This window comes from Megalobrama amblycephala, linkage group LG12, assembly GCF_018812025.1.
Source record: "Megalobrama amblycephala isolate DHTTF-2021 linkage group LG12, ASM1881202v1, whole genome shotgun sequence".
Classification (NCBI taxonomy): Eukaryota; Metazoa; Chordata; class Actinopteri; order Cypriniformes; family Xenocyprididae; genus Megalobrama; species Megalobrama amblycephala.
The window spans coordinates 33,517,236-33,543,103 of NC_063055.1; the positions used below are offsets into that span (position 1 = coordinate 33,517,236).

The window sequence follows — 25,868 nt, forward strand, 5'->3', positions numbered from 1 at the left end:
TGCTTTTTACAATACAGATTGTTTCAAAACAGCTTCACATTAATAAGCATGAAAATGTCCAATCAGTATTCTAGCATTGTAATGAAAACTTTTGTGCAGACAAGCACCACTCCATTCCTTAAGAAAATGTAAAAATCTAGTTTTATGATACATGCACAAATCAATTTCATGCATTTGAACAATTGCATTTTGAGTTGTTACGCAGTCACACTCCCATATTAAATTCTATGATCTGATAGCATGAGTGCAACATTTTCATCATTTGACTGCCCCATTTCTCATTGTATTGCTTTCTTTTTATTCTTTTCTATTTTTATTACAGTATCTCATCTCACCTTTTAGATCAACAACAACAAAGCAGCTTTGACCCAAAATCTCATCCATCCAAATTCATAACTGCTCATTTAAAATGAAAGATGAATACTTGATTCGTGCTGTCTGCCGACACACTTGAGATCAAGGCGAATCTGTGTGAATACATGAATACTGAATGAATGGTGGCAATGAGGAACTTGGGAAAACAGCCCATGGCTACTTCATTCACAATTCAGGGGGATACTTGACTGCTGCATGCGTGTGCTGTTCTGTGTGTTTTCACCATGTAATTACCAGCATGCTAGAGGATCTGACCTTGCTTTCCACTGAATTCAAAAGGGTGTAGAGATAAAATGCACAGATAGTGACTGCTGGGTGCTTGCAGAAGCATAATGGGGCCAGAAAGTAATGACATGTATTGAGAGCAGTCTTCATGCTGATCCCTAGAGATGTCAGTGGAAAAACTCAAGGCGCAGGGAAGCTCAGTGGCGGCAACCCTCATATTCTACAATTCTAAATCGGTCCTGAGGGATTGGCTCATCCCTTCAGCCCAGTGGTCGAGGAGATGGATGCTTTCTGCTTTCTTGCAGAATATAGCTATCCAGGGACTACAAACCCCAATAGAACAGAAGAGTATAGAATTTCGTTTTCTCATTTCCTTTCTCTATGGTATGATCTTCATGCTGTTTCAGGACTTCCTTGTCCTGGATTTCAAACCGTCCACCGTGTCATTGTGATATTTTCCTGGATGGATTGTTTTCCTCACCCCACAGCCTTGTGAAGGCACAGTGGCTCTGTTCCAAAACCTACTAAGCTGCCTAGCCAGATGTCAGTCTTCATGCTGATAGGCATCATAGACATGCTCCTGAAAGAGCTGGTCACATTCTAAGGCAGCATTGCATGTGTTTGTCACAGATAAGTCAATCCCAGAATGCACTGCGATAAGCTCAGTGAAACAATTTATTCATGATTCAAAAATGCAGATTGTAAATATAAGCCTATGTATATTTCATTCTACTGAAATGTATTAAGTAAGGAATAATTAACGACGGGCTGTTGAATTATTGAAAAACAATGCACACCCGAGGTGGTAATGCAGCCAGCAATGATGCAAAGCAGAGTTACACATCAGGTGCGCATTATTTTTTAATAATTCAATGGACTGCAGTCAATTATTCTGCTTATACTATGGTATACTATGGAGATTGTTCAGATGCTTTATTTTAAGACATTTGTCAGATTTTTGTTCTTGAAAACAAAACTAACAAAAATATGTTCTAAGAACGTTTTGCTAACATTCCCATCAAGTTAAGTGAAAATGTTCTAAATGTTTAGAACATCCAGTTTTTAAAAATGTTTTAAAAATGTTTTTTCTTGGTTATACAAATGTTAAGGGAACATTCCATTACATAATTCTGCAAACATTATGAGAATGTTATTTTTGAATGTTCTGAAATAGTAGTAACAATCTAGATCCAACTCCTCCCACTTTACATATCCCTAAACCTACCCGTCTCTGCCCCCTGGATCTACACCTACCCATCTCCACCCCCTGGATCTGGATCCAACTCCTCCCACTTTACGTATCCCTAAACCTACCCGTCTCTGCCCCCTGGATCTACACCTACCCATCTTCACCCCCTGGATCTGGATCCAACTCCTCCCACTTTACATATCCCTTAAAGGTCCTGTTTTTCGTGGTTTTTTGAAGCTTTGATTGTGTTTATAGTGTGCAATATAACATGTGTTTATGTTTCGCATGTAAAAAAACACAGTAATTTTCACATAATTTACTTATCTGTATACCGCTGTTTCCACTGTCATAAAAACGGGCTGATGACTTCCTTGTTCTATGAAGTCCCTCCTTCAGAAATACGTAACGAGTTCTGATTGTGCCAGCGGTTCCTGTGTTGTGATTCGACAGCAGCTCAGCGAACCTTGCCCGGAAAGGTCACGCCTCTTACCATAACGTGGAGATGCACGCGCTCAGTGTTATTGTAAACATGTCTTTAATTTTACCCTATCAATTTGAGCCGGAATCAGACCCGGTGATTGGACTGCGGGATGAAAATAACAGCGTTTCGACGACATGGCGACAAACACACTCTACAAACGCAACTCTTGTGTATTCCTGTGGGCGGAGGTTAGTCAAAAAACGGTTTTAGTGACGTCATTAAAGAAGGAAGTAGAGGGATGTAGTCCAAACTGGCCGTTCGATGTAGGGGACTTCTGTTAAATAAAATATCTCGCTTGGCATTGAACTTTGAGCTTTAAAATTTTACAGATTTTATTTATACTCTAACAACAACATTACACACTAACTAAAGTTTGAAACATGGGATCACGAAGACCGGGACCTTTAACCTACCCGACTCCGCGCCCTGGATCTCGAGTGTTCTGCAGTGAGGGGCTACTGAAAAATGTTACAGGAACGACAGGTTGTTTTGCTATTGGCCCTCTTGACCAATCAGCTTTCTTAAAGGGGGGGTATCACACACAGTTTCTGCCAATCTCATGTTAATCTTGAGTACCTATAGAATAGTATTGCATCCTTCATATCTCCAAAAAGTCTTTAGTTTTATCATATTTATAAAATATACATGTGCTGTACCGAGCGTTTCTGAAAACAGCCGATCGCCAGGAGGCGGGTTGTGTGGGCGGAGCGGACTAGTGTGTGTTTACATAGAAAAACAATGGAAAAGTAGCGCATTGGAATGGAGAAGCATGTTGTTTTGAGTGTTTACAATGAACAAACAGACACCTATAGTGGTCAGCTAAACAAATGTATTTAAACACACACCATACATCGCATGATCCCTTAATAAATTAACTATACCTTCATGTTGTTTGCTTTATATGCGCCGATAGCTAACAACACACAGACATTTGAAGCAGTTTTACTCACCGCCTGCGGTTCCAACTCATGACCTGGAACCTTTATTGCTGGGACCACTCCATCTTTCAGCTTTAGACGATCTGCAAAACGGGGGTCAAACTGGGCCTTGTTTATAAAACAATCACCGCAGAAACAACATCTGCCAACATCTTCCGTAAAGCCGAATGTGCATTGATGGGCGTGCTCTCGCTCTCTTGCTCTGGTCCACAAGTGTGTGTGTGCCTTCCGGAAGAAGTGCTCTTCCAAGGAGCCCCCCCCCCCCCCCCCACCAAGTTCAAAGTCACTCTCATTGCTTAGTGCATACTGCTTATTGTTTTGTGCACAGCAAACAATGAAAAATTTGGAAAGAGTGTATATACCCGACAAATGATTCTAAAAAAAAAAAAAGTTATTTATGGCAAAATGTCAAAGAGACAGTCAAGCGTATTTTCACTTTTCATATCTGCGAGTAACCTGATGGTGTTTCTGATCAAAAGAGATCCCGAGAAGATGGTACCGCACCCCTGGACAATTCTGCCGATACTAATCAGGGTAGTGGGAGACACAAGCAACGGGAGTTAGATCAGTCAGAAATCAATGTAATGGAAGAAGCAACAACGTTGTCAGAATGAGAAAGAGAATCAGAATGAGCTTTATTTCCAAGTATGCTTACAAGAAAGCAGAAGCTTCCAGTGCATAGACAGAATGACAGCAACAAGACAGATAATGAAAATAAAATAAGTGAATAAAAATAAATATATAAAATATAGAAATAGACAATAGAGAATAGACAGTATGTGTTCAGAATGTGTTCAGTTGATCAGAGAATATAACTGATCAACTGAATGATATTTGGTCTCAATGTAGCTTTGTATGTGAAAGAATAATACACCAGGCTGTAGTTAGGGCTGTGCAGAAACTTGTGAATGATGCTCTTATACTTGTATAGTTGTGCCATCACTATTTAGTGACGTCATTGTATGTTCTGGGAACGCTGAAGTTGTATGGTCATTCAGTGTGGGTCACAGCGGCTTTCAATTGCTGTTTTTGATCTGGCAATAATTTATTTACAAATTAAACACTACTTTAAGGAAATAAATAATTTGGCAAAGTTATATGGAACTGTAATGTGGTCGAAAGACCTAGAAGAACTTCATAGCTGTGGATTTACTGGAAAATAACTGCACATTTGTCAACTAATCATAATCAAGCATTCAACAGCCCTGTGCTAATAGAAGATAAGTCAGTTGCCTTGTGAGGTGTCTAGCTAGGCTGCATTTCAAAGCATCACTGGCATGCTTTAGATGTGAAGGCTGCATTATGCTGCATTTCAAAATACCTCTTTTGGCTAGGTTGTGAGGTCAAACCCAAAAAACACTGCTATGACCTCAGTGAAGACAAAGGGGGAAGAAGTGAGAGATTATAAATATTGATATAAAATAAATCAATTTAATTAAGACTGTATTATTTAACCCAATATTTGTGTGTGGTGTATTTATTTTTTATGCTTTTTACCTTTTATTTATTTACCCTTATTGTACAACTCTCTGGAACACATTCTGGTTAACACATTCTGAGGTGTGTTATTCCCCGATAACAACCGTCCTCAATAGCACCACTCAATAACATACTGCCTATCCAGGTATCTGAAGCCTGCATGTCTTTTATAACAAATATGCCTCATATAATTCATAAAATAACTTTTTTATTGCAAATTTTTTGTAAATATTTTTTAATTAAAACAATAAATCAAAATGGTAAAATGAAACTAACCATTTAGTAGTGAACATGGGAATCATTTTTCGCCATTTTGTAATTTTGTCTCCACCACTTTTTGAAAGCAATTGAAAAAACAGCTTGCGCAACCCATGTAACACAGAAAAGCATCTCCAAACCCTTAGTCTTCATAATTTAATTCATACATGTTACATGAAATTTGCGCTGGACTGTGGTCGAACGGTCAGCCAGTTTATTATCAGATCCGATGACACAGTGAGTCAATTATAAGGGTTCAGTTAGAATGCTGCCTTAGGCATTAGACAGCAAGGCAGCTCACTAGGTTTTGGAACAGAGCTACTGAATATATTTCAAATCCATGTCCCGCTTTCTAGGGTCACCGCTACATTAGCTTGCGCGGTAGTGCCCCAAGGTCTCTTTATTCTGCTGTCGCTATGGAAATGAGACTTCTGCAGTTTTACTCTTTCCTGAGCCACTTGGTCTGGCAGGAAATCTTTTGGGAGTGCTGGGTTGAGATGCTCTGAATGTTTATTTAGCTGTTACTGTTGCATTTCCAATATAACACAGAGAACATTAAATAAATATTTTTCATCAGAATAGATTTTGATTATTATTAAAGCTGCAGTCCATAAGTTTTGCCTCTTTGCCTCCATCTCTGTTTGAGAAAAGGATACAAGCGATCCGCCGCCTGCAGCATCCTCACATGCCATATAGCCTATTGGGACTCCTTCTTTGTATTTACAGACGTGACGTAATGACGCAAAGACGAACAGCGGTGCCTGTGGAGTGTGGAAAGTTACTGGAGCGCGCAGCCGCGCTCGTCTCTCACAAGAAATGTCATGGCAGTGATTGACAAGCCAGAGTGCCAATCTGCGCATGTCTCTCACAAGGAACGTAATGGCAGTGATTGACAAGCCAGAGGGCCAATCGTTTACGCGATGATCGCGTAAACGATTGGCTGATGTTTTTAAGGCCCTACCTCGTGCACAGATGATGCATGCTCAAATTTCCATTGGAAACCCACCAGTAACAATTTTATTATAAAACATTATTGCAAACTTAGCATTGTGAATCGGGCTAAGGTAAGGAGATCATTTTGAACACTGGCTGGTTATGTACTTGCTCAAAAATTGATTTTGGATTATTTTTAACCAAAAAAAGATATGGACTGCAGCTTTAACTCAAACCGCTTTCAGGGTGTCTCTGCTTAAAGGTGCTACAGAGGATCTTATCGTCGACTGAGAAACCAAAGACTGTTACTGAGCTTTTGAAATGAGCGCATGCGTAAGAACAACCCCCCTCCTTCACAGCTCATTTCGAGGGAACGCCTCCCAAAACTCGTGCACGAGTATTGGAACACGAGTGTTTACCACCGGCATTCGCTGTGTCATGTTAGTGGATTCATTATGTCGGACTCACCGCAGGTAACTCATAATCTGCAGTTGTTACTCCTGTCTCCTGACAAAAACATTGCATGCGGTGCCTGTGGAGTGTGGAAAGTTACTGGAGCGCGCAGCCGCGCTCGTCTCTCACAAGAAATGTCATGGCAGTGATTGACAAGCCAGAGGGCCAATCTGCGCATGTCTCTCACAAGGAACGTAATGGCAGTGATTGACAAGCCAGAGGGCCAATCGTTTACGCGATGATCGCGTAAACGATTGGCTGATGTTTTTAAGGCCCTACCTCGTGCACAGATGATGTATATTAATATTATTCCTTTCAGTGCACCTAATAAATAGTCTTTTATCAGTTAGTAAAGACAGTTTCAAGTAATATTGCAAAAACTTATAAAACAAAACATCCTCTGCAGCACCTTTAACCATTGGCCTCACAAACATCTGTTATCTTTGTAGTTCTTTTTATCTGTGTTTGTAGTTCTTAACCAAATCCAAAGCGGCAATGGGTTGTGGGTAGTTTCATCAGAGTGTGCACGGATCCACACTTTGAACATCTACTGGAAATACTAGACTGTTTATCGGGGGACTTTTGGCATACTTTATTCAACATACTATGGGACACACTTATTCTAATATCACATACTATATAATGGATAGTATTCACATTGGAATGCAGAGATGCATTTGATAATGAAAGAGTAGGAAGCAGGAAATATGAGCTTGTATATTCCCGTTAAATTGCAATTTCCTCTCTGATTTTATTTTATATATTTTCCTTTTTTTATATATTGTTTAATTTAATTACAATTTCCTCTCTGATTATATTCCTTTTATATATATATATATAAATATATATATACTGTATATAGTTCAGATTACATTAATTTTCTTGCAATCTCATAACTCTTGCTTTCCTTCACCCTCTCTCTGGATGTCAACCTCTTCTCTTGATCTCAGCACTCTGGCATTGATTTTTTTCTGCGTATCTGCTCTTGCTTTATTGTTTTATGCCATACTACCCCCCCCCCCCCCCCTTTTCTCTGCTTATCTCTCCTGCTCTCTCTCTCTCTCTCTCTCTCTCTCTCTTTCTCTCTCTTTCTCTCGCTCTATCTTGTAACATCATAACCCCCTTCCTCTTGTTGCCACACCGTCACTATTGGTGTGAACATTACAGCACAGAGAAAGGGGAAGGTCTCTCTCTCTCACTCATTCATTCACTCTCACACATGTGCACTGAACTCACAGAAGAGCATGGCGAACATTGGAGCGCTGCCTCAGAACCACAGTACGTACCTTTGAGCAATGTCTGGTTTTATCTCATCTTCTAATTGCTCTTTCAGTGTATGTTGGATCATATTCTCCTGATGTTTCTGTACTTTTTAATTAATGCATTCCTGATTTTGCCTTTGAATTCCTTGTGGAACTGTTGCTTCTGGCAATTCTCTGCATGCTTGACATCATTGTGAGACAAATCACAAGTCTGTAAATGACTATATGAGACTTATGACGTGCGGTGAAGTTTTGAGTATATGTGCTAAATGATCTTTCTCAGTGCATGATCTCTTCTACTAAGCATCTTCATATCGCATGTCAGTGATATTGGATTAGTGAAAAATGGGAGCGTGTTTAACCACTGCACTGTTTGCTACTATTGAATTAGACAGATTTGTAGCTAATCTTTCAAAATACATGTTTTGGGGGGGGGGATTGGGAGTATTCTTGGAGGTTATTCATGTTTTGATATAAAAGGAAACATTAAAATGCATGCATCAAAGGGTTAATCAGATCATGCATTATTATTATTATTATTATCAGTTTATGAGAAATAAAGACAGACATGCACTGTTAAATAAGCATTTGTTATCTAAAGATTGATTTCTACCTTCCTGTCCCTTAAAAATGACTTTCATCGATGTAATTTTAAATTTAGTTTTTGACTTTAACTGGTTAATGTAGTTGCTACCTCGCAATTTCTTAGGATTCGTACCTTTTTTTGCAGTGCGCAGGGTTGAGGGATTTTTTCCTATTATTCCTAATAGCTGAAACGGATAAGGCAGGAATGTTAGTTGAATGAAGTCAGCCTTGACGTTTGGAATGATGGCTGCTGTGGTATTAAGAGAATCAAAGATTTAACGTGGAACACTTTATCTTTGAGCTCGGTATCAAAAACCACTTTTGGATCAAAATGCTGTCAGATCTTTTGGACGCAGGGATAATACAGAATTTTGATTATACCATGTTCTCTACTTCACACAAAGGCACAAAAGCTCTTGTTATAAAGTGTTTCAAATGTAATTACAATGTAATGATGATGATTGTAATACCCACTAACAAGCCCCAGTGGCCACAGATTTTGTCTTTATGAGCAACAGGGATAAACAGGAACAATGTCTGCACATTTGTTCTCTAGAACTACATTACATAGTGTTTCAGCTCTATGTGCATAGAGTTTACCTTTGTCAGTTATAATTACTTTGTGCTAATTTTACGCTAGAATCGACTCAAATAGAGCAAGAGAAATGTGTTGACTGTGTGTGCATATGAACCTATGTACTGTGAATGTAATAATTCACCCAAAATTTTTTACTTGCCATGCAAGTGCAAACTAAGGGTGGACAATATAATTATATATCCTTTTAATTACATACCTTAGTTGAAAAATTTAGTTGTAGGTTACAGTTGAACTTTATCTTATTTGATTATTGTTTTGTTTTGTTTTTTCCATTTGGAACTTGATGGACTTACCAAAATATAAGATTAAACATAACAAATGAATCTGGCATCAGTGCAAAAACAGCTGCTTCATTATATAATACATTGTTAAAAACAAAACATTTAAGGCTGTAATTCATTATAAATGCTTGGATGAGCCATGTTCAAACACCTGTGTCCACATATAAATTCAACAGAAAATCCTTACATTATAACAAGGGAAGCTGACTACACTCTAAAAAATGCTGGGTTGGTTCAACCCAAATTTGGGTCAGATATGGACAAACCCAACCGTTGGGTTAAAAATTTAACCCAACAGCTGGGATTGTCCATATTTGACCCAAATTTGGGTTGAAACAACCCATCATTTTTTAGAGTGTACACTTAAAGTGCCCATCTGACACAGTTTACAGAGCTGGTTAAATTTTTTAAAATGTGCTGCAGATATACTGCAAAATAAATGGTATCTCTACCAGCTGACACATCACACGGTATATATACCATCAAGTCTTATTTCAAACTTGCTAAGTCATTATTGACTGAAAATCTACCTCTCTGCTGTATCTCTCAAATCTCATTCCCATTTGTATGCATAGAAACTTGGAGCATCAAGATGTAATTTTGATTCAGTTCAGGGCTTTTAAAGACTATTCTTTGGCTTAAGAAGACATGAAATATCGTACATGACCACTTTTGTGTTCCATGGAAGAAACAAAGTCATTCATATTTGAAACAACGTGATGGTGAATAAATGATATAAATGTCTACTGTATTCTTTATTGCACATATTTCACTTTTTGTAAAGTGGTGTAATTTTGTTCCAGCAGCTGCAGAGGCCCATGAGCTAAAGAATATGCTAATGTTGCTTCTGATGAAAACTTTTCTAGTGAATCCAAATAATCCTACATACATTTATCTTAATACAAATAGCTTGGGTGTTGACAGTAAGCTTTTGATGCTGTAGTGCTTTATTGTTATTGCACTGCCAAACATTTGCATTATTAATAATTCACTGCACCACAGTTTTCTGCAGACCACTCTTAACATAATTGCTACAAGTCTAGTACAGAAAGGATATAGCACATATTATAATCATATGTTTATGACAGCCTGTAAATACTAAAATATGCATTTCAAAGTAGCCTTAATATGCTTAGAACAACACAATTACATTTTAGATCATTTGTAGGCTTCTCTCTGGATTGCAGCATTGTGGATGTGCTTCTTGCAAGACAAGTACTGTGTGTTCAGTTGTTTCTGGGGCTGTTTCAGCACCCCTGTTTATGGACAGCTCCTAACGGCCACTGCTCACAAGTTGAATCTTCATCTGAGCACTTTTTAGGACTTCACATGACTTCTTTGTAAATCATTCCCTAAACTGTGTCCTTAAAACTCTTATGCCATGGTGCATAGTGCACAGATGAAAAGTATTACATTACGCTGTGTAACTTTATGCCATGGATTGTTAAGAAGAGTTGTGGTAATTCTTGTTTAAACTGTAAAACTCAATGGGCCCTATAATACACCCGGCGCAATGCGACGCAAGGCGCAGCGCAAGTGTGTTTGCTAGTTTGCGTCCGGCGCCGTTCGCGTTTTCCCGTTCAGCGCCACGTCCTTAAATTAGTAAATGCATTTGCGCCAGTTAGTGCGCCCATGGGCGTGCTGGTCTAAAAAAGAGGTGTGTTCAGGCGCATTGCCGGCGCATTGCTATTTTAAGGAGCTAAAAATAGACTGCGCCATAGACCAACTCAAACCTGGTCTAAAGTCTAAAGTCAATGGCGCAATATTTTTTTGTTAGAGAGCGTTGGTAAAAACTGCGCCTCTGGGCACGTCCACAGTGCGCGTTGACTTTGTTTATTACACACAGGGATGCGCATCACACAAACATGCCAAATATTAAAAACAAAAGGATTACAGTGTAAAAGAATATTATTGTGTAGGCTACATAAATATAAAAATGTAATGATGAATAGTCATTGCGTGTATTAGAATTAGCCTACCTATTTTCAATTCAGCCTATTACTACTTATAATGATGAACGAAATTGGCTAATTAATTGAACAATCGTGCCAATACACACACATATATATTAACTGACTCATTGCGTGTACGGCATGTAAATAGCAATCCGCCATGGCGCGAGTGCATCTTGCTCTTAAAGTATTCTGAACTTATTGGGCCCTATTTTAACGATCTAAACGCAAAGTGTAAAGCGCATGGCACAGGTGCACTCAGGGCGTGTCCAAATCCACTTTTGCTATTTTAACGACGGAAAAACGGTCCGTGCGCGGGGGCGCATTTTTAAAATGGGTTGTCCCTATTCTCTTAATGAGTAATGGGCGTAACATTCAATAAACCAATCAGAGTGTCATCTCCCATTCCCTTTAGGAGCGAGATGCGCTCACGCCATGGCGGATTGCTATTTACATGGCGGAATTTGTTGGCGGAAAAGCTGAACGCTTTTCAAGCGAAGAAACCGATCTGCTCGTGCGCGAAGTTAAAGCGTGCGAGCAGATCATCTACGGTACAAGCAGGAATCCACCAAAGCTTCCAGAGGTGAAGAAGGCGTGGGATGAATTAGCAGTGATTGTGTCCTCGTCTTCTGGCATCAGATGTTTTGCTGAAATTACCTGTTAAGTGGCCAGTCAATCTTTCAGTCGTCTACGTTGGATGCAGGCTTTCAAATAGCTCTGTGCGATGAGTCAGTTAATATATATGTGTGTGTATTGGCACGATTGTTCAATTAATTAGCCAATTTCGTTCATCATTATAAGTAGTAATAGGCTGAATTGAAAATAGGTTGCCTAATTCTAATACACGCAATGACTATTCATCATTACATTTTTATATTTATGTAGCCTACACAATAATATTCTTTTACACTGTAATCCTTTTGTTTTTAATATTTGGCATGTTTGTGTGATGCGCATCCCTGTGTGTAATAAGCAAAGTCAATGCGCAATGTGGACGCGCCCAGAGGCGCAGTTTCTACCAAAGCGCTCTAACAAAAAAATATTGCGGCATTGACTTTAGACTTTAGACCAGATTTAAGTTGGTCTATGGCGCAGTCTATTTTCAGCTCCTTAAAATAGCAATGCGCCTGAACACACCTCTTTTTTTTAGACCAGCACGCCCATGGGCGCACTAAGTGGCGCAAATGCATTTACTAATTTAAGGACGTGGCGCTGAATGGGAAAACGCGAACTGCGCCGGACGCAAACTAGCAAACACACTTGCGCTGCGCCTTGCGTCGCATTGTGCTGGGTGTATTATAGGGCCCATTAAGTTCAGCTAACTACAATCAAATTTTGAGTTCACACAACTTTTTTCTATTAAGTACAATGAACTTCCATTATTATTTGAGTGAATGAACTCATTTTGTTTAATTAATTTCACTGTTTGGTTTTACAGTGTAAGAGATCAGACTTTCACATTTTTACCTTTAAATGGCCAGAAAAAATCCCATAGACTTAAATTGAAAGGAACCAAACTATATCTAGAGACTAAAATATCCTAGAGATTTGTGCTCTTTTGACTTGGACCAGTAAGCGGCAAACCCAAAATGAATACTTTTTTTTTCAGCAGGGATGCATTAAGTTGATCAGAAGTCACAGTAAAGAAATTTATACATTACAAAAGATTTCTATTTCAACAGAAATGCTGATCTTTTGGACTTTCTGTTTATAAAAGAATAAATCTGTTGGGGAAAGTTTTGCATTACAACATTGCATAAATCCCTAAAAAAGTAACTAATTGCATGACTTTATGGAAAGTAATGTTACGTTACTTTTGTGTTACTTTTTGTCACTTGGGTTGGGCTTGCTTGTTTGTTTTTTAATAACAAAAAAACCCAAATGTTTTATTTTTGGCAAATGCAATGGCCCTTTCATAGCAAAAGTTGAATGAATAACCCTCAGGATGAAGGAAATGCAAATTCACACTTGTTAAGTAGAGGGCGCAGTTCAAACAAACTTTTTACCGGTGCTGCAAGTATGGATTGAAAAATAGGAAAAACAAAAAAATGAAAGACAAATGTGATGTTTGGTCATGTGAAGTCATTTTTGCTTATTGGTATGGTTGAATTGAATGTCAGAAGCAAAGAGATTATATATAATAAAGTGAGATTAAATACATAAAGTATATTTGTAATATTAAACATTTATTGCAAGTCTATGTAATATTCTGATCTTGATTGTTTTTATTCATTTCTAGGATACTGAATGTGTTTTTTTGCAAATGAGATAAATACATGCTTACATTAGTCTACATTACTTCAATTGCCATCATGTTAACACAGCACACACAATGCCTCTGCACTTCTCTTAACATGGGGACAGAGAGCTGTCAGTCAATAAATGGGCAAACAAAGTAACTTGCGTAACTTGCTTGAAAAAGTAACTCAGATATTTTGTTGTAAATTTAAAAGTAATGTGTTACTTATTGCTTGAAAAAAGTAATCTGATTACGTAACTTGCGTTATTTGTAATGTGTTTCCTCCAACACTATGACCTTTTCCCAGCCACACATTAAAAAACCTTGTGTGGGCATTATATCTTGACAAACTTAATCTGAAAAAAAAAAAAAAAAAAAAAAAAAAAAATGCATATGACATGTAATTAGCATTATATCTACCTTTATTTCTGTCCACGGTTTCTATTTTTAAAAAAAATCATACAAAAATCAAATGCATATAAATTAATTTGCATATCAGGCATACATAAGGAACATGCTCATAATGTTCAAATGAGCATGTCAAATGTTTAGCATGCAGCTGTGTTTAATTACCATCTTGCATGAAAGCACATGCACCACATTATTATTCAAAGATGCATATTATCATTTAATAGCACACCTCAAGCTTGCAACATATCTGAGCATGCAACTTTTTCTCTGTTTATACGTTAATCACCACTTATTTAATTACAAAAATGGTGTACTGTATGCTGGAGCAGAGTATATCCACTGGTGCTATGGTTATTAAAAAAATGTAAAAGTATCATCACATCCACCACAAAAAAAGGCAGAAGCAATTAACCGATAAAGTTATGTGCAAAATTCCACAAGAGTGGATCATCTGTCATCGTTTCCATTTAGAGCTCTTTAAAACTGTATTGCTTCCTGTAAGTATTGAGTAAATTAAGCGTGCTGTCAGACTCTCTTTGCTCTTGAAAAAGCCTTTTAGAGAATATGTTTCTTGAGCTCAAACAGCCATGAAGCCACCGCAGACACTGGGATTTTACCTGAAGCCAACTAAAATTGTGATAAAATAGTGTGATTTAGCAGTGTCTGACAGTAGCATAATCCAATATATGTGTGGGTTCTTGCCTGTAAAAAAGAAAGCCAGATGGGAATAATTATTTATCTCGCTCTCAAAACTGTCAAAACATAAACAGGATACAACATGACTTGTCTTTCTTAACGCAGGTGCTGGCTGATTAAACAGAGATGTTGTTGTGCCTCAGGGCATTTCCTGAGCTGGATTGATAAGATGTTTCATTCTCTGGCTAAAATTGATTGTAGCAGGTTTTGACCTCAAACGATAAAAATGAAATAATAAGACATAAAAAGTTTTTAGAAGTTTACTTGAAATATGTCAGTGCTGTGAACTCAAAAGAAAAAGAAAGTTCTAAATACTCATAACAGTTAATTTAACTGAACTAATTTGTTCAATTTAAGTTTGTCCTACTCAAACCAATTAAGTATTTTGAGCATTAGGGTTTACAGTGTACACATGTTGGGTTTTCATGTTTTATGGTGACATTCCATAAGCATAATGATTTTTATACTGTACAAACAGTAAATTCTTTACCCTAACCCTAAACCTACCAATTACAGAAAACCTAAAAAAAAAAAAAAAAACATCAATTAGTATGATTTATTAGCTGTTCTCCTCATGGGGACAAAAACGAGACCCCACGAGAACAAGGATTTCAGATATTACCATCTTTGTGGGAACATTTTGTCCCCATAACGTTTGGTTAATATTAACAAAAAAATTATATCACATAGGGAGAAAATGGCATTATCTCTTCCTTTCAGTGTTGGGGTGAAGAGGAAATTTTTTGTGAGTTTCACCCATAAAAAATTAAACCTGCATTAAATATTGTACTTCATAAATAGATGGATATTTAAAGGTTCTATTTAATGTCAGCCTATATCATAAAGGTAAAGTTATTTTAAATAATTATAATTATTTTAAAACTTTTTTTTTAAAATGTACAAAAAGATGTTTATAATCTCAATAAGAGTAAGGAATTTTAAATTCATCTATTATCTTTTTTCGCTTGCATGTTTTTATTTCATCTGCTCGGATGGATTTTCTTCTCTTTGTAATCTACTTAAGAGTCAGGGTCTTAAGGGCATGTGTGTAATTACAGATATTCTCACGAGTTCTACTATATAAAAACAATGTTGGCTTTTGTCTTTTATCTATCCGGCAACTGTAATCAGTCTATAAATAACAGTGCTGACTTGAGCTCTATTTATCTCAGTCCCAGCATTCCCGCTTGGATTGCAATGTTGTGCTAATTTTTCCCATTCATTACTCATTTTTCTTTTTAGCTCTCGCACTTTCTCACTGGCTCCAATTGAATTGCCTTTTTGTCTAAAATCACAGAATATACATTTTATATAATAAATAAAAGACACAAATAATTACAGTTATTATTAATTACAAAAATAATAAACAATAATTAAAAAATAAATAATAAAAAATATACAGTGAAAAAAATGGTGTAGAAAATATTTTTACTTGCAAATAGCTTGCACATTTCACAAACAATTACATTGAGACAGCAAGTAATACTGACTTAAACCTGACATTTTGAAGTAGAAAAACTGAAACTGTATTTTCTAGTAAAACCTACTCCAATAATCTTCAAAAATCATTTTATTTACTACGTAGTAATGAAATAATTTTGTAATGTAGTAATTGTTTAATATTCAAATGTATAGGATTCTTATTGAGCATTCTAATGGAGCTTCACAGCATATGAAATGTATAACTTACTATAGTGGCCTTCTTAGATTTCAATTCAACGGGTGAAAGCTTGAGTGAAGATGCTCTATAGCATGTCATGAATTCTCAGAAACTCAAATATAGCCAACTTTGATCGAATCTTATTGATGTTGATAGATTCCTGCTCAGCATGGCTTTGACTATATTTGGCAGTCTAAATATGTTGTGTGGGTACTGATTCAGTAGGCTGGTTTGTCAAATGGATATGTCTCTAAAATCAATATATATATTGATATATAATCTATTTACAGTGCTACACAGCTCTCTGAAATACTTAATTGTTATTGGTCAATAGCTCTTGTACACAGATGAGACAAAACATTTTGACCACCTGCCTAATATGCTGTTGGTGCTGCCAAAACAGCGCAGACCTGCCGAGGTATGGACTCTACAAGGTGTCCTGTGGTGTCTGGCATCAAGAAGACATTAGCAGCAGACCCTTCAAGTCCTGTAGGTTGCAAGGTGGAGCCCCTGTGGATCGAACTTGTTGTCCAGCACATCACACAGATACTCAATTGGATTAAGATCTGGGGGAATTTGGAGGCCAGTGCAACACCTTGAACTCTTCATCATGTTTCTCAAACCATTCCTGAACAATGTGTGCAGTGTGGCAGGGAGCATTATCCTGCTGAAAGAGACCACTTCCACCAGGGAACACCATTGTCATAAAGAGGTGTACCTGGTCTGCAACAATGTTTGTGTAGGTGGCACGTGTCAAATTTACGTCCACATGAATGGCTGGAACCAGAGTTCTCCAGCAGAACATTCCCCATCACACTCCCTCCTCCGGCTTGTCGTCGTCCCACAGTGCATCCTAGTGCCATCACTTTCCTGCGCACATGTACACTGCCATCCATGCAACATGTTCTCCAACCAATATGCCTATATAGGTCGTTTGTCACTTCCCTGAAATACGACCCGTAGGAGCATTTACTAAAGTTGCGCCCCCTATCGACAACATGACACTTTTTGATTTTAATTCATGAAATACAACCCATAGGATCGTTTGCTAAAGTTGCGCGCCTATCGACAACATAACACTTTCATTTTAATGCATTGTTCACCTTTATCTGCGTCATATTTTAGGTTTCGCGTAGCTAAATTGGTAAAGCATTGCAATAACAATATGCAATCATGTGATCATGCGATAGTTGGTTCGATCCCAGGGAACGCATGTGCTTATAATGTGTATATGCACTATAAATGACTATGGGTAGGTTTAGGGGTGGGGTGGATGTAGTCGTTAATAAAGAAATGAGTTTGTTAAATGGAAATAGGACAAATGGTGTAAACAGTCCACACATTGCATTTAAATGAACACGCATTTTGATTGGTAATGACAGTTATACAGTACGTCATTTCATGACAACAGACGTAACACGACACTGTCATTATTTTTACGCCAGCTAGAGGGCGCATGACTTTAAAACGTAAATATAGGTCGTAATAAGGTGCTTTTTCGTAGGACAGTCTGCATCCATGTGATGCAAATGAAAATGGGACTCATCCGACCACCTTCTTCCACTGCTCCAAGGTCCAGTTCCAACGGTTGCTTGCTCATTGTAGGTGATTTCGACAGTGGACAGGGGTCATTATAGGCATTCTGATTGGTCTGTAGCTACACAGCCCCATACGCAGCAGAGTGCCATGCAAACCTATCATTAAAATTTTGTGTTACTTGTGCCACAGTAGACCTTCTGTTGTCTCGGACCACACGGGATAGCCTTCGTTGCCATTGTGCATCGATGAGCCTTAGGCACCCAATACCCTGATCTTTGTTACTGCCTATTTATCCTACATCCAACACATTGATTATGAGAACTGGTTGTTTGCTTACCTTCTAATCTACCCAGACTTTAATATGTGGCCTTGTTAGGAGATGATCAATGATATTCACTTTACCTGTGACTGGTCATAATGTTTTGGCTCATCAGTGTATGTCCCTAATATCAATCTGCACTGTCTTCACACATAATAAAAAAAAATCTACTCAAATTAATAGCCTACTGTCATGGTGGGTTGCAGAGAGCGAAACAAAGGAATATTCAAAATAAACAGTCTTTAATACATCCAACAAGAACACACAGGAGATTTCAGGAGTAAGAGTATAATATAACAACATAAAGATGATATCAGACCAAGAAACTGAATGAACAGAGGGAGACTATGAGTAGAACAGAAACAGGTGTGGAAGAACTAATTAATAGCCAGGGAAACTAACTAGGGAACACAGGGAAACAGGAAACAATCAAACAGAGTGAAAACAAAAATAAAACAGGACATAACATTGCGTAACCGTTATAAATACATTGTATTCATTTATTAATTTATTTAATAAGCAGCCATGTAATAAGCAGGTTAATGTCAGCTTACATTGCATCAATAGTTAATGAAATCTGTGTGCCCCCTGCTTTTGTTTATAACATAAAACCACAAACCTGCTCAAACAGTTTTCACACAGTGCTTGTCTGACAACTGATGTGATATTTGAGTTATATGAGTTGAGTTCATATGGCGGAACAGATAACACTGTATTCAATTAAAGTCAGCTCAGATGAGTCACTACATTTATTATCCATAAAGTATTTATGAAGCCAAGGCTAATAAGGTTTTAGAGAGCATCTTTGTGGCTTTTGGCCTTTCTGTCAGAGCTGGTTTGCCTCTCTTTGTGCTGATGTTAACCTACACTCAGTGTACAGAAAGGTCAAGGCCTGCGCTGCTACAGAAAGGTCAGTGAGCTCTTTGAAGGTTAAAGCTTTGAGTTAGTATCAACAAGGATGTTACAAGGGAGGACATGGCACAGAAGTCTGAAAGTTGGAAACAGTGGCGGAAATGCTGACTTAGACATTTCGTGTAGATCAAAGTTATAAAGTTGGGTTGGAAACTTCCCCAAAAGTACTAAGAGAATAATTAATGGACTAGATCACCTAAAAAAGAGATTCTGTCATCATTTACTCACTCTCATGTTGTTCCAAATCCGTATGACTTTCTTTCTTCCATGGAAAACAAAATATGCATTTTAAAGGCTAAAATAAGGGTTTTTTTGTATACATACAATGGAAGTCAGTGGTAACCAAAACTGTTTGCCAACTTTCTTCTTTTGTGTTCTGCAGAAGAAAGAAATGCATACTTGTTTGGAACGACATGAGGGTTAGTACAGTTTCATCCCTTTACATAATGTATTGGTCATGATTTTCCATGCAATTACAATGATGCCTTTGTGGAAAAGAAGTACACTTTAGCATACTTTTAAAAAGAGTACCTATTACGCATATAATTTAAAGAATATACTTTCTCTAAGTGTGAACTGAATGTAATGTTTTCTAACATTTAACTGCATGTTAATAGCAATTAAATAAAAATGTATTATATAAAACTGAATATATCTTAAATGCATTCAGTTGAACTTAAGAGTGCTATTTTGAATCAAAAGTCCTTAAGTACTTAAGTACATCTTTTATTTCATAATAACTCCTGTTGTCTTTAAAATATGGTTAAAGAGTACTGCCAAATATACAGAAATTTACATTGAAACTTGTATGTCATGTATTTAAATATATTTGTAACTACACATTTGTAATGATGAAGTTGCAATTTAGTAATTTAAAAAATGTTAAAGGGTTAGTTCACCCAAAATTGAAAATTCTGTCATTAATTACTGTTCCAAACCCGCAAGACCTTCGTTCATCTTCAGATCCGATGGCTCATTGAGGCCTCCATTGCCAGCAAGAAAATCAACACTTTCAGATGCCCATAAAGGTACTAACTAGATATTTAAGACAGTTCGAAGCTTTACTAATCTTTTGTTTCAAATCAGTGGTTCAGAGCATGTATCAAACTGCCAAAGTCACGCCCCCCCAGTGGTGAACCACTGAAATTTCAAAACACTTATGATGTGACTAAGCCTCGTTTACTGAAATCACGCTCCGAACCACTGATTAGAATCAAAAGATTCGTAAAGCTTAGAAGCTTCATGAAGCAGTGTTTTGAAATCGACCATCACTAGATATTGTTGAAAAAAGTCGTTATTTTTTATTTTTTTGCCACACAAAAAGTATTCTCGTCGCTTCATAACATTAAGGTTGAACCACTGTAGTCACATGAACTGTTTTAAACATGTCTTTAGTAGCTTTCTGGGCATCTGAAAGTGTTAATTATCTTGCTTGCAATGGAGGCCTCACTGAGCCATCGGATTTTATCAAAAACATCTTAATTTGTGTTCTGAAGATGAACGAAGGTCTTATGGGTGTGGAACGACATGAGAGTGAGTAATTAATGACAGAATTTTCATTTTTGAGTGAACTAACCCTTTAACTTTAAATGTAATACCAAATAACACCGTACAGTTAAAATTGTAATCAAGTACTTCATATGTGCTTTAGTATTTTAGTCAACACATAAAGATAAGTGTACTTCAAAGCAGGAAAAAAATAATTTCAACAATGATTTACAATGTACTTTAAAGTGAAACTTTTAATTTGCATTACAAAGTGTACTTTTTAAAGTATGCTTAAAGGTGCCCTAGAATCAAAAATTGAATTTACCTTGGCATAGTTGAATAACAAGAGTTCAGTACATGGAAATGACATACAGTGAGTCTCAAACACCATTGTTTCCTCCTTCTTATATAAATCTCATTTGTTTAAAAGACCTCCGAAGAACAGGCGAATCTCAACACTGACTGTTACGTAACAGTCGGGATCATTAATATGTACGCCCCCAATATTTGCAAATGCCAGCTCATGTTCAAGGCATTAAACAAGGCCAGCCAGTATTAGCGTCTGGATCTGTGCACAGCTGAATCATCAGACTAGGTAAGCAAGCAAGAACAAAAGCGAAAAATGGCAGATGGAGCGATAATAATTGACATGATCCATGATTACATGATATTTTTAGTGATATTTGTAAATTGTCTTTCTAAATGTTTCGTTAGCATGTTGCTAATGTACTATTAAATGTGGTTAAAGTTACCATCGTTTATTACTGTATTCACGGAGACAAGAGAGCCGTCGCTATTTTCATTTTTAAACACTTGCAGTCTGTATAATAAACACAACTTCATTCTTTATAAATCTCTCCAACAGTGTAGCATTAGCCCATTAGCCATGGAGCATAGCCTCAAACTCATTCAGAATCAAATGTAAACATCCAAATAAATACTATACTCACATGATCCGACGCATGCATGCAGTATGCATGACGAACATTTTGTAAAGATCCATTTGAGGGTTATATTAGCTGTGTGAACTTTGTAAATGCACTGTATTAAAGTTGAGAGCTCGGGGTTGGGGGGGAGTGCGTGATTTAAAGGGGCCGCAGCCTGAAGCGGTGCATAGTTAATGATGCCCCAAAATAGGCAGTTAAAAATATTAATTAAAACAAATCTATGGGGTATTTTGAGCTGAAACTTCAGAGACACATTTGACACACCTTGGACTTATATTACATCTTGTAAAAACTGGTTCTAGGGCACTTTTAAGTGTAAGGACTCTCTTTGAGTACACTTAAATTACATTTCATTTTATTATTATTATATTATCTGCAAGTACAGTTTTTAAAAAAAGATATACTACTAAGATTTGAAGTACTCTATAAGTGCACTTTTGGTAGAATTAAGCACATTTCCTTTTCACAAGGCCTTTCAGACTGTCACTACAACAATCGATAAAATGTTATAAAATGTATTGTAAAATAATATGTGAGCACTTCTGTGGCTATATGTCAGTACACTCAACACCACAGAAAGAGAAACTGCAGTGGTTTCATATACCTGTAGCAGTGTGTTGTTATGTTTCACTGTACATTATAGCCATTCCACTCTGGACACAAAAGCAGAGCGGAGGCAGCGAATAAGCTGGCAGCGTTTCTTGCATGCAACTGATCCACAGCTGATCATGAAGTTTTCCAGTCACTGACATGCTTTGTTTACAATCAGTGACATATAACCATATAACAGATATCATGCTGTGTAGTGTAGTTTATTCATTTTAACATGCTTCAGTCTTCATTTAAACATGCTACTATAGCTTTTGACTCCTGGTTAAATAGTGTGTTTTCATTTTTGTATACATTGTGCTAAAAGTCATATTGTGACTGTGTGAAACAGATTTCACTTGCTTTTGTGGTGAAATATGGTGACATGGATATGGATATGTTTATTTTGTCCATGTAAAAATGCACTTTAATTTTGCATGAGCAGTACAGAAAATATACTCTGCGCAGAAAAGATTGCAGCACTGCTGCTTCTGCTCTGACTATGCAAAGTTGCACTGCCTCGACATCTCGGTGTGCAGTGTGAATAATCTAACCTTTTCACATGATTTGCAAAAAAATTAGGTGAGCTTCCAGCAGTAGTCTGTCCATACCTGAAAATTGCCTTCAGTGTTGATATCATTTCATATGATCAAAGTTCTTCAGCCAGCTAGTATATTTCAAAATATTTACCAAAGATTGCTTCCATTCAGCCTGAGGTCCTTTAGAGTTACGCTCATTGGTGCATCAGCAAAAACCTTCAAGTACAAGCCTCTAAATACTCCACAGTGTTTATGATTTGAGTTTTGCTTGCCAGGGTTGTGTTTCCTGAAAGCATTGTTAGCCGACTATGCTCGTAATTTCCATCATTACCAAGATAGCTCAAAGATTCATCTTTTCCCAAAACAGTTCCAATGAACATTCGGAAACAACGTCGCAAAATTGTGTGGTTGCAACTAAAGCTCTCGACCTGTGGTTAGAATTTTCTTTTTATTATGTTAATACGTGAACTTAAATAGATCATGCTACAATCTACACTATATCTTTCATTCCATTTAAATATATACTCTATACATTTCATTCTATATTTTGAATATACTGTAATTTGACATTAATTGCAATCTCAGATTGATTAATTAGCAGATTAATCAGCATCAGCGACAGTCCTATATTGTTCAACCAACATTGTTCCAACAACAGAAGTGCGACCAAGTTACTATGGTTTTGGAAAACTACTACAGCAGCGAATTACTTCATTTTAAAGGAAATTTTACCCCAGATTGTGGTAGTCTGCTGCATCATCCAACCTAACTCCATAAGGCTAATTGTGTTCAGAATAAATTTTGTGTTTGCATTATTCATTGGCATAATTCTTTTAGTGAATTGCATGCTAAAACAATTGCACATTGCAAATGCAGACAGCTTATACAAACAAGTTCTCAGTAAATCCTCCTAAAACGTTTACTCATGGACAAGGCTATGTGTAGATTTCGGACCTTACACAATAGGGGACATCTCTGTTAATCAGCCAAATGAACATTATTGTTCAACATTTCAAAATGGCAAAATATCGCCTTGGGATGTGTTTCCTGTACAACAACTTAACTCGCTGCTTAACCACAGTAGTATTACCGTAGTATGATGCATCATCAGAGTAATTAACTAGCTATCACAACTGTTTCCCGGAATGGTAGTAACATGGCCGGACCTCTGTCATTTGAAAAACATTGGTTACAACAAAATAGGACTTTAGGGTCATTCCATGTCAAATCAACCAGAGGTCCCCGGCTCAAATTTTTGATTTTTGTTAATATTTTTTCTGTTGAAAGACAAACATAAATAGTGATGAAAGCCAAAATATTAAATGTCACAGATGTAATATTTACTGAGTAATCCACAATTTTCACCTGAGATTTGGAGTCAAATTAGAGGGGTTTAAAAATGACTTTTGAAAGATGGCAGCATCATTATTTTAGTTTTACAAAGAGATTGGTGGGTGTATTAGTAAAATCTGTTGACTTTCACAATCTTTGTTTCATTATATGCCAACAGTGACAGTTCAAAAATGGAAAAAAGCTCTCCTTGTGTTTTGTCCTCAAGTTTCCATGCCTGTAACTCAAGAAGTATTAAAGATATCCTAAAATCTGTGAAGTTCTTAACAAACTTTCCTTTTGGTATCTTCATTTTAAAGGCCCTTTATGGTTCATTCCCAGAGATATGGAGATTTTAATGCGGCTCCATGAGTAAACTGGTAAAATGTACACATTTTCAGTGATCAAAAACCAAATGTGGGTCACTTTGCATACAGCTGATACTTTTTTCTTTTAAAGAGGAATATCTAAAGAACAAATAATGTTAAAACTAAAAATCTATCACCTGAAATACATAGAACATACCTGAGTGTCATAAATATTGTTTTTCTAAAGTTGTCATGCCTGTATTCAAGATATATTAATATACTTCTAGATTCTCATTCTTAATAAACTTTTCTTTTGGAGTCTTTATTTTTAAGGCCCCGTAGATATTGGGAACCCAATGTGACTCCATGTTCAAATTGTTGAATTTTACCCATTTTAAATGGTCACAAACCAAATGTAGGTAATTTTTTTAAACAGACTGAAATATATAGGGCCTTGAAAATGAAGATTTCAAAAGGAAAGTTTATTAAGAATGAGAATCTAAAAGGATATTAAGATATCTTGAATACTTTTAGAGTTGCAGGCATGCAAACTTTAGAAAAGGAGTATTTATGGCACTCATGTTCTGTGTAATTGAGATGATAGAAAAATACGAGATACATTTCTAGTTTCAACATTATTTGTTCTTCAGATATTCCTCTTTAAAGCAAAAAAAAAGTATCAGCTGTGTGTAAAATAATGTGACTGACACAGAGCTTCAGTAACGAGACATACTCAGTTTTTACTGGGTACTGCAGTGCATATACAAAGTATATGTCATAGCATCGACTACGGAGGCCGGAGCGCCACTTAAAGAAACATTGTCAAAATGACAATACATTACATCTCCCCTCCTAAGCATGAAACAAAAACCATGCTAACATAATCACTTTGTATACATACAGTCATTACAAATATTAAACATTGTGGTATTTGTTCTTTAACTCTGGAATATGCATAAAACTTGCATGACCACGTATTACTTCCACAAGGCGTCTTTACCACGCCTTTCCCTGACTACAAGCAGAGCCTGTCAGGAGGCTTCACCACTTTGCCTCGTCTGGTAGTGTACTGCCCAGCTGACAATGTCTGCTTAGCAGTCCTGAGGTCTTTAGGTGATGCTTGGGATGAACTAGGATGATCCACAGACTTTGGCTCCTCGACACTCACTGGCTCTGATGTCTCTGTCTACTGATCATCGTTAAGCCCATGACGGGACACGTTAGCAGCTGCTGTGCTCTTGCGAAGATGCTGAATGTTGCGACGGTACTATCTACTTCCACAGACAACAACATAAGATCTTGGGGCACAGTGTGATCTCACAACAACTCCAGGAGACCATATGGGACTGCCAGGATATGGTTGCATCCTTACTTCATCTCCAGGCTTCAGCGCAGCACGAGGGCCGCTTGCCCTCTTGCGGTCGTAGTAAAACTTCTGAACACTTTTACTTTCGTCTAGTTGCCGTTTAACTTTGAGGGGGTCGTACACTGCTGGTGTGAGCAGCAGACGGGCAGCAGGCAGGTTGTTGCGGGGACGTCTGCCCATCAGCAGCTGAGCTGGTGAATGGCCTACTGACTCCAATGGCGTCGTTCTGTAGTCAAGCAGTGCAAGATGTTTGTCTGGTGCCTTACACCAGAGTTTCTTAACAGTCTGGACTGCGCGCTCTGCCTCACCGTTGGAGTGTGGCGTATGTGGGGATGATGTTTTGTGAATGATTCCATAACTTTGACAGAAATCCTTAAACTCATCCGCTGAATATTGTGGACCATTGTCTGTTCGAAGGATGGTGGGGATTCCATGTCTGCTGAATTGAGCCTTGAGCTTTTCTATGACAGCACAGCAATGTAAGCTCTTCAGCTTCTCCACTTCAATGAATTTTGAGT

The 25,868-nt window shown here is 37.4% G+C and overlaps 1 protein-coding gene across 6 annotated transcripts in view; it reads left to right on the top strand.

The window, feature by feature from the left end:
* Positions 1-25,868, top strand: part of plch2a (phospholipase C, eta 2a) — a 168,263-nt gene that overhangs the window by 40,969 nt on the left and 101,426 nt on the right. The window contains exon 1 of one of the 6 annotated variants that reach the window (XM_048210750.1): positions 7,487-7,609. The exons of the other annotated variants lie outside the window; for them this stretch is intronic. Within the exon in view, the coding sequence (XP_048066707.1) occupies positions 7,576-7,609 (34 nt within the window). The 5' untranslated portion in view covers positions 7,487-7,575. Of the gene's footprint in view, positions 1-7,486; positions 7,610-25,868 lie in introns of those variants that run through there. 6 annotated transcript variants of the gene reach the window in all.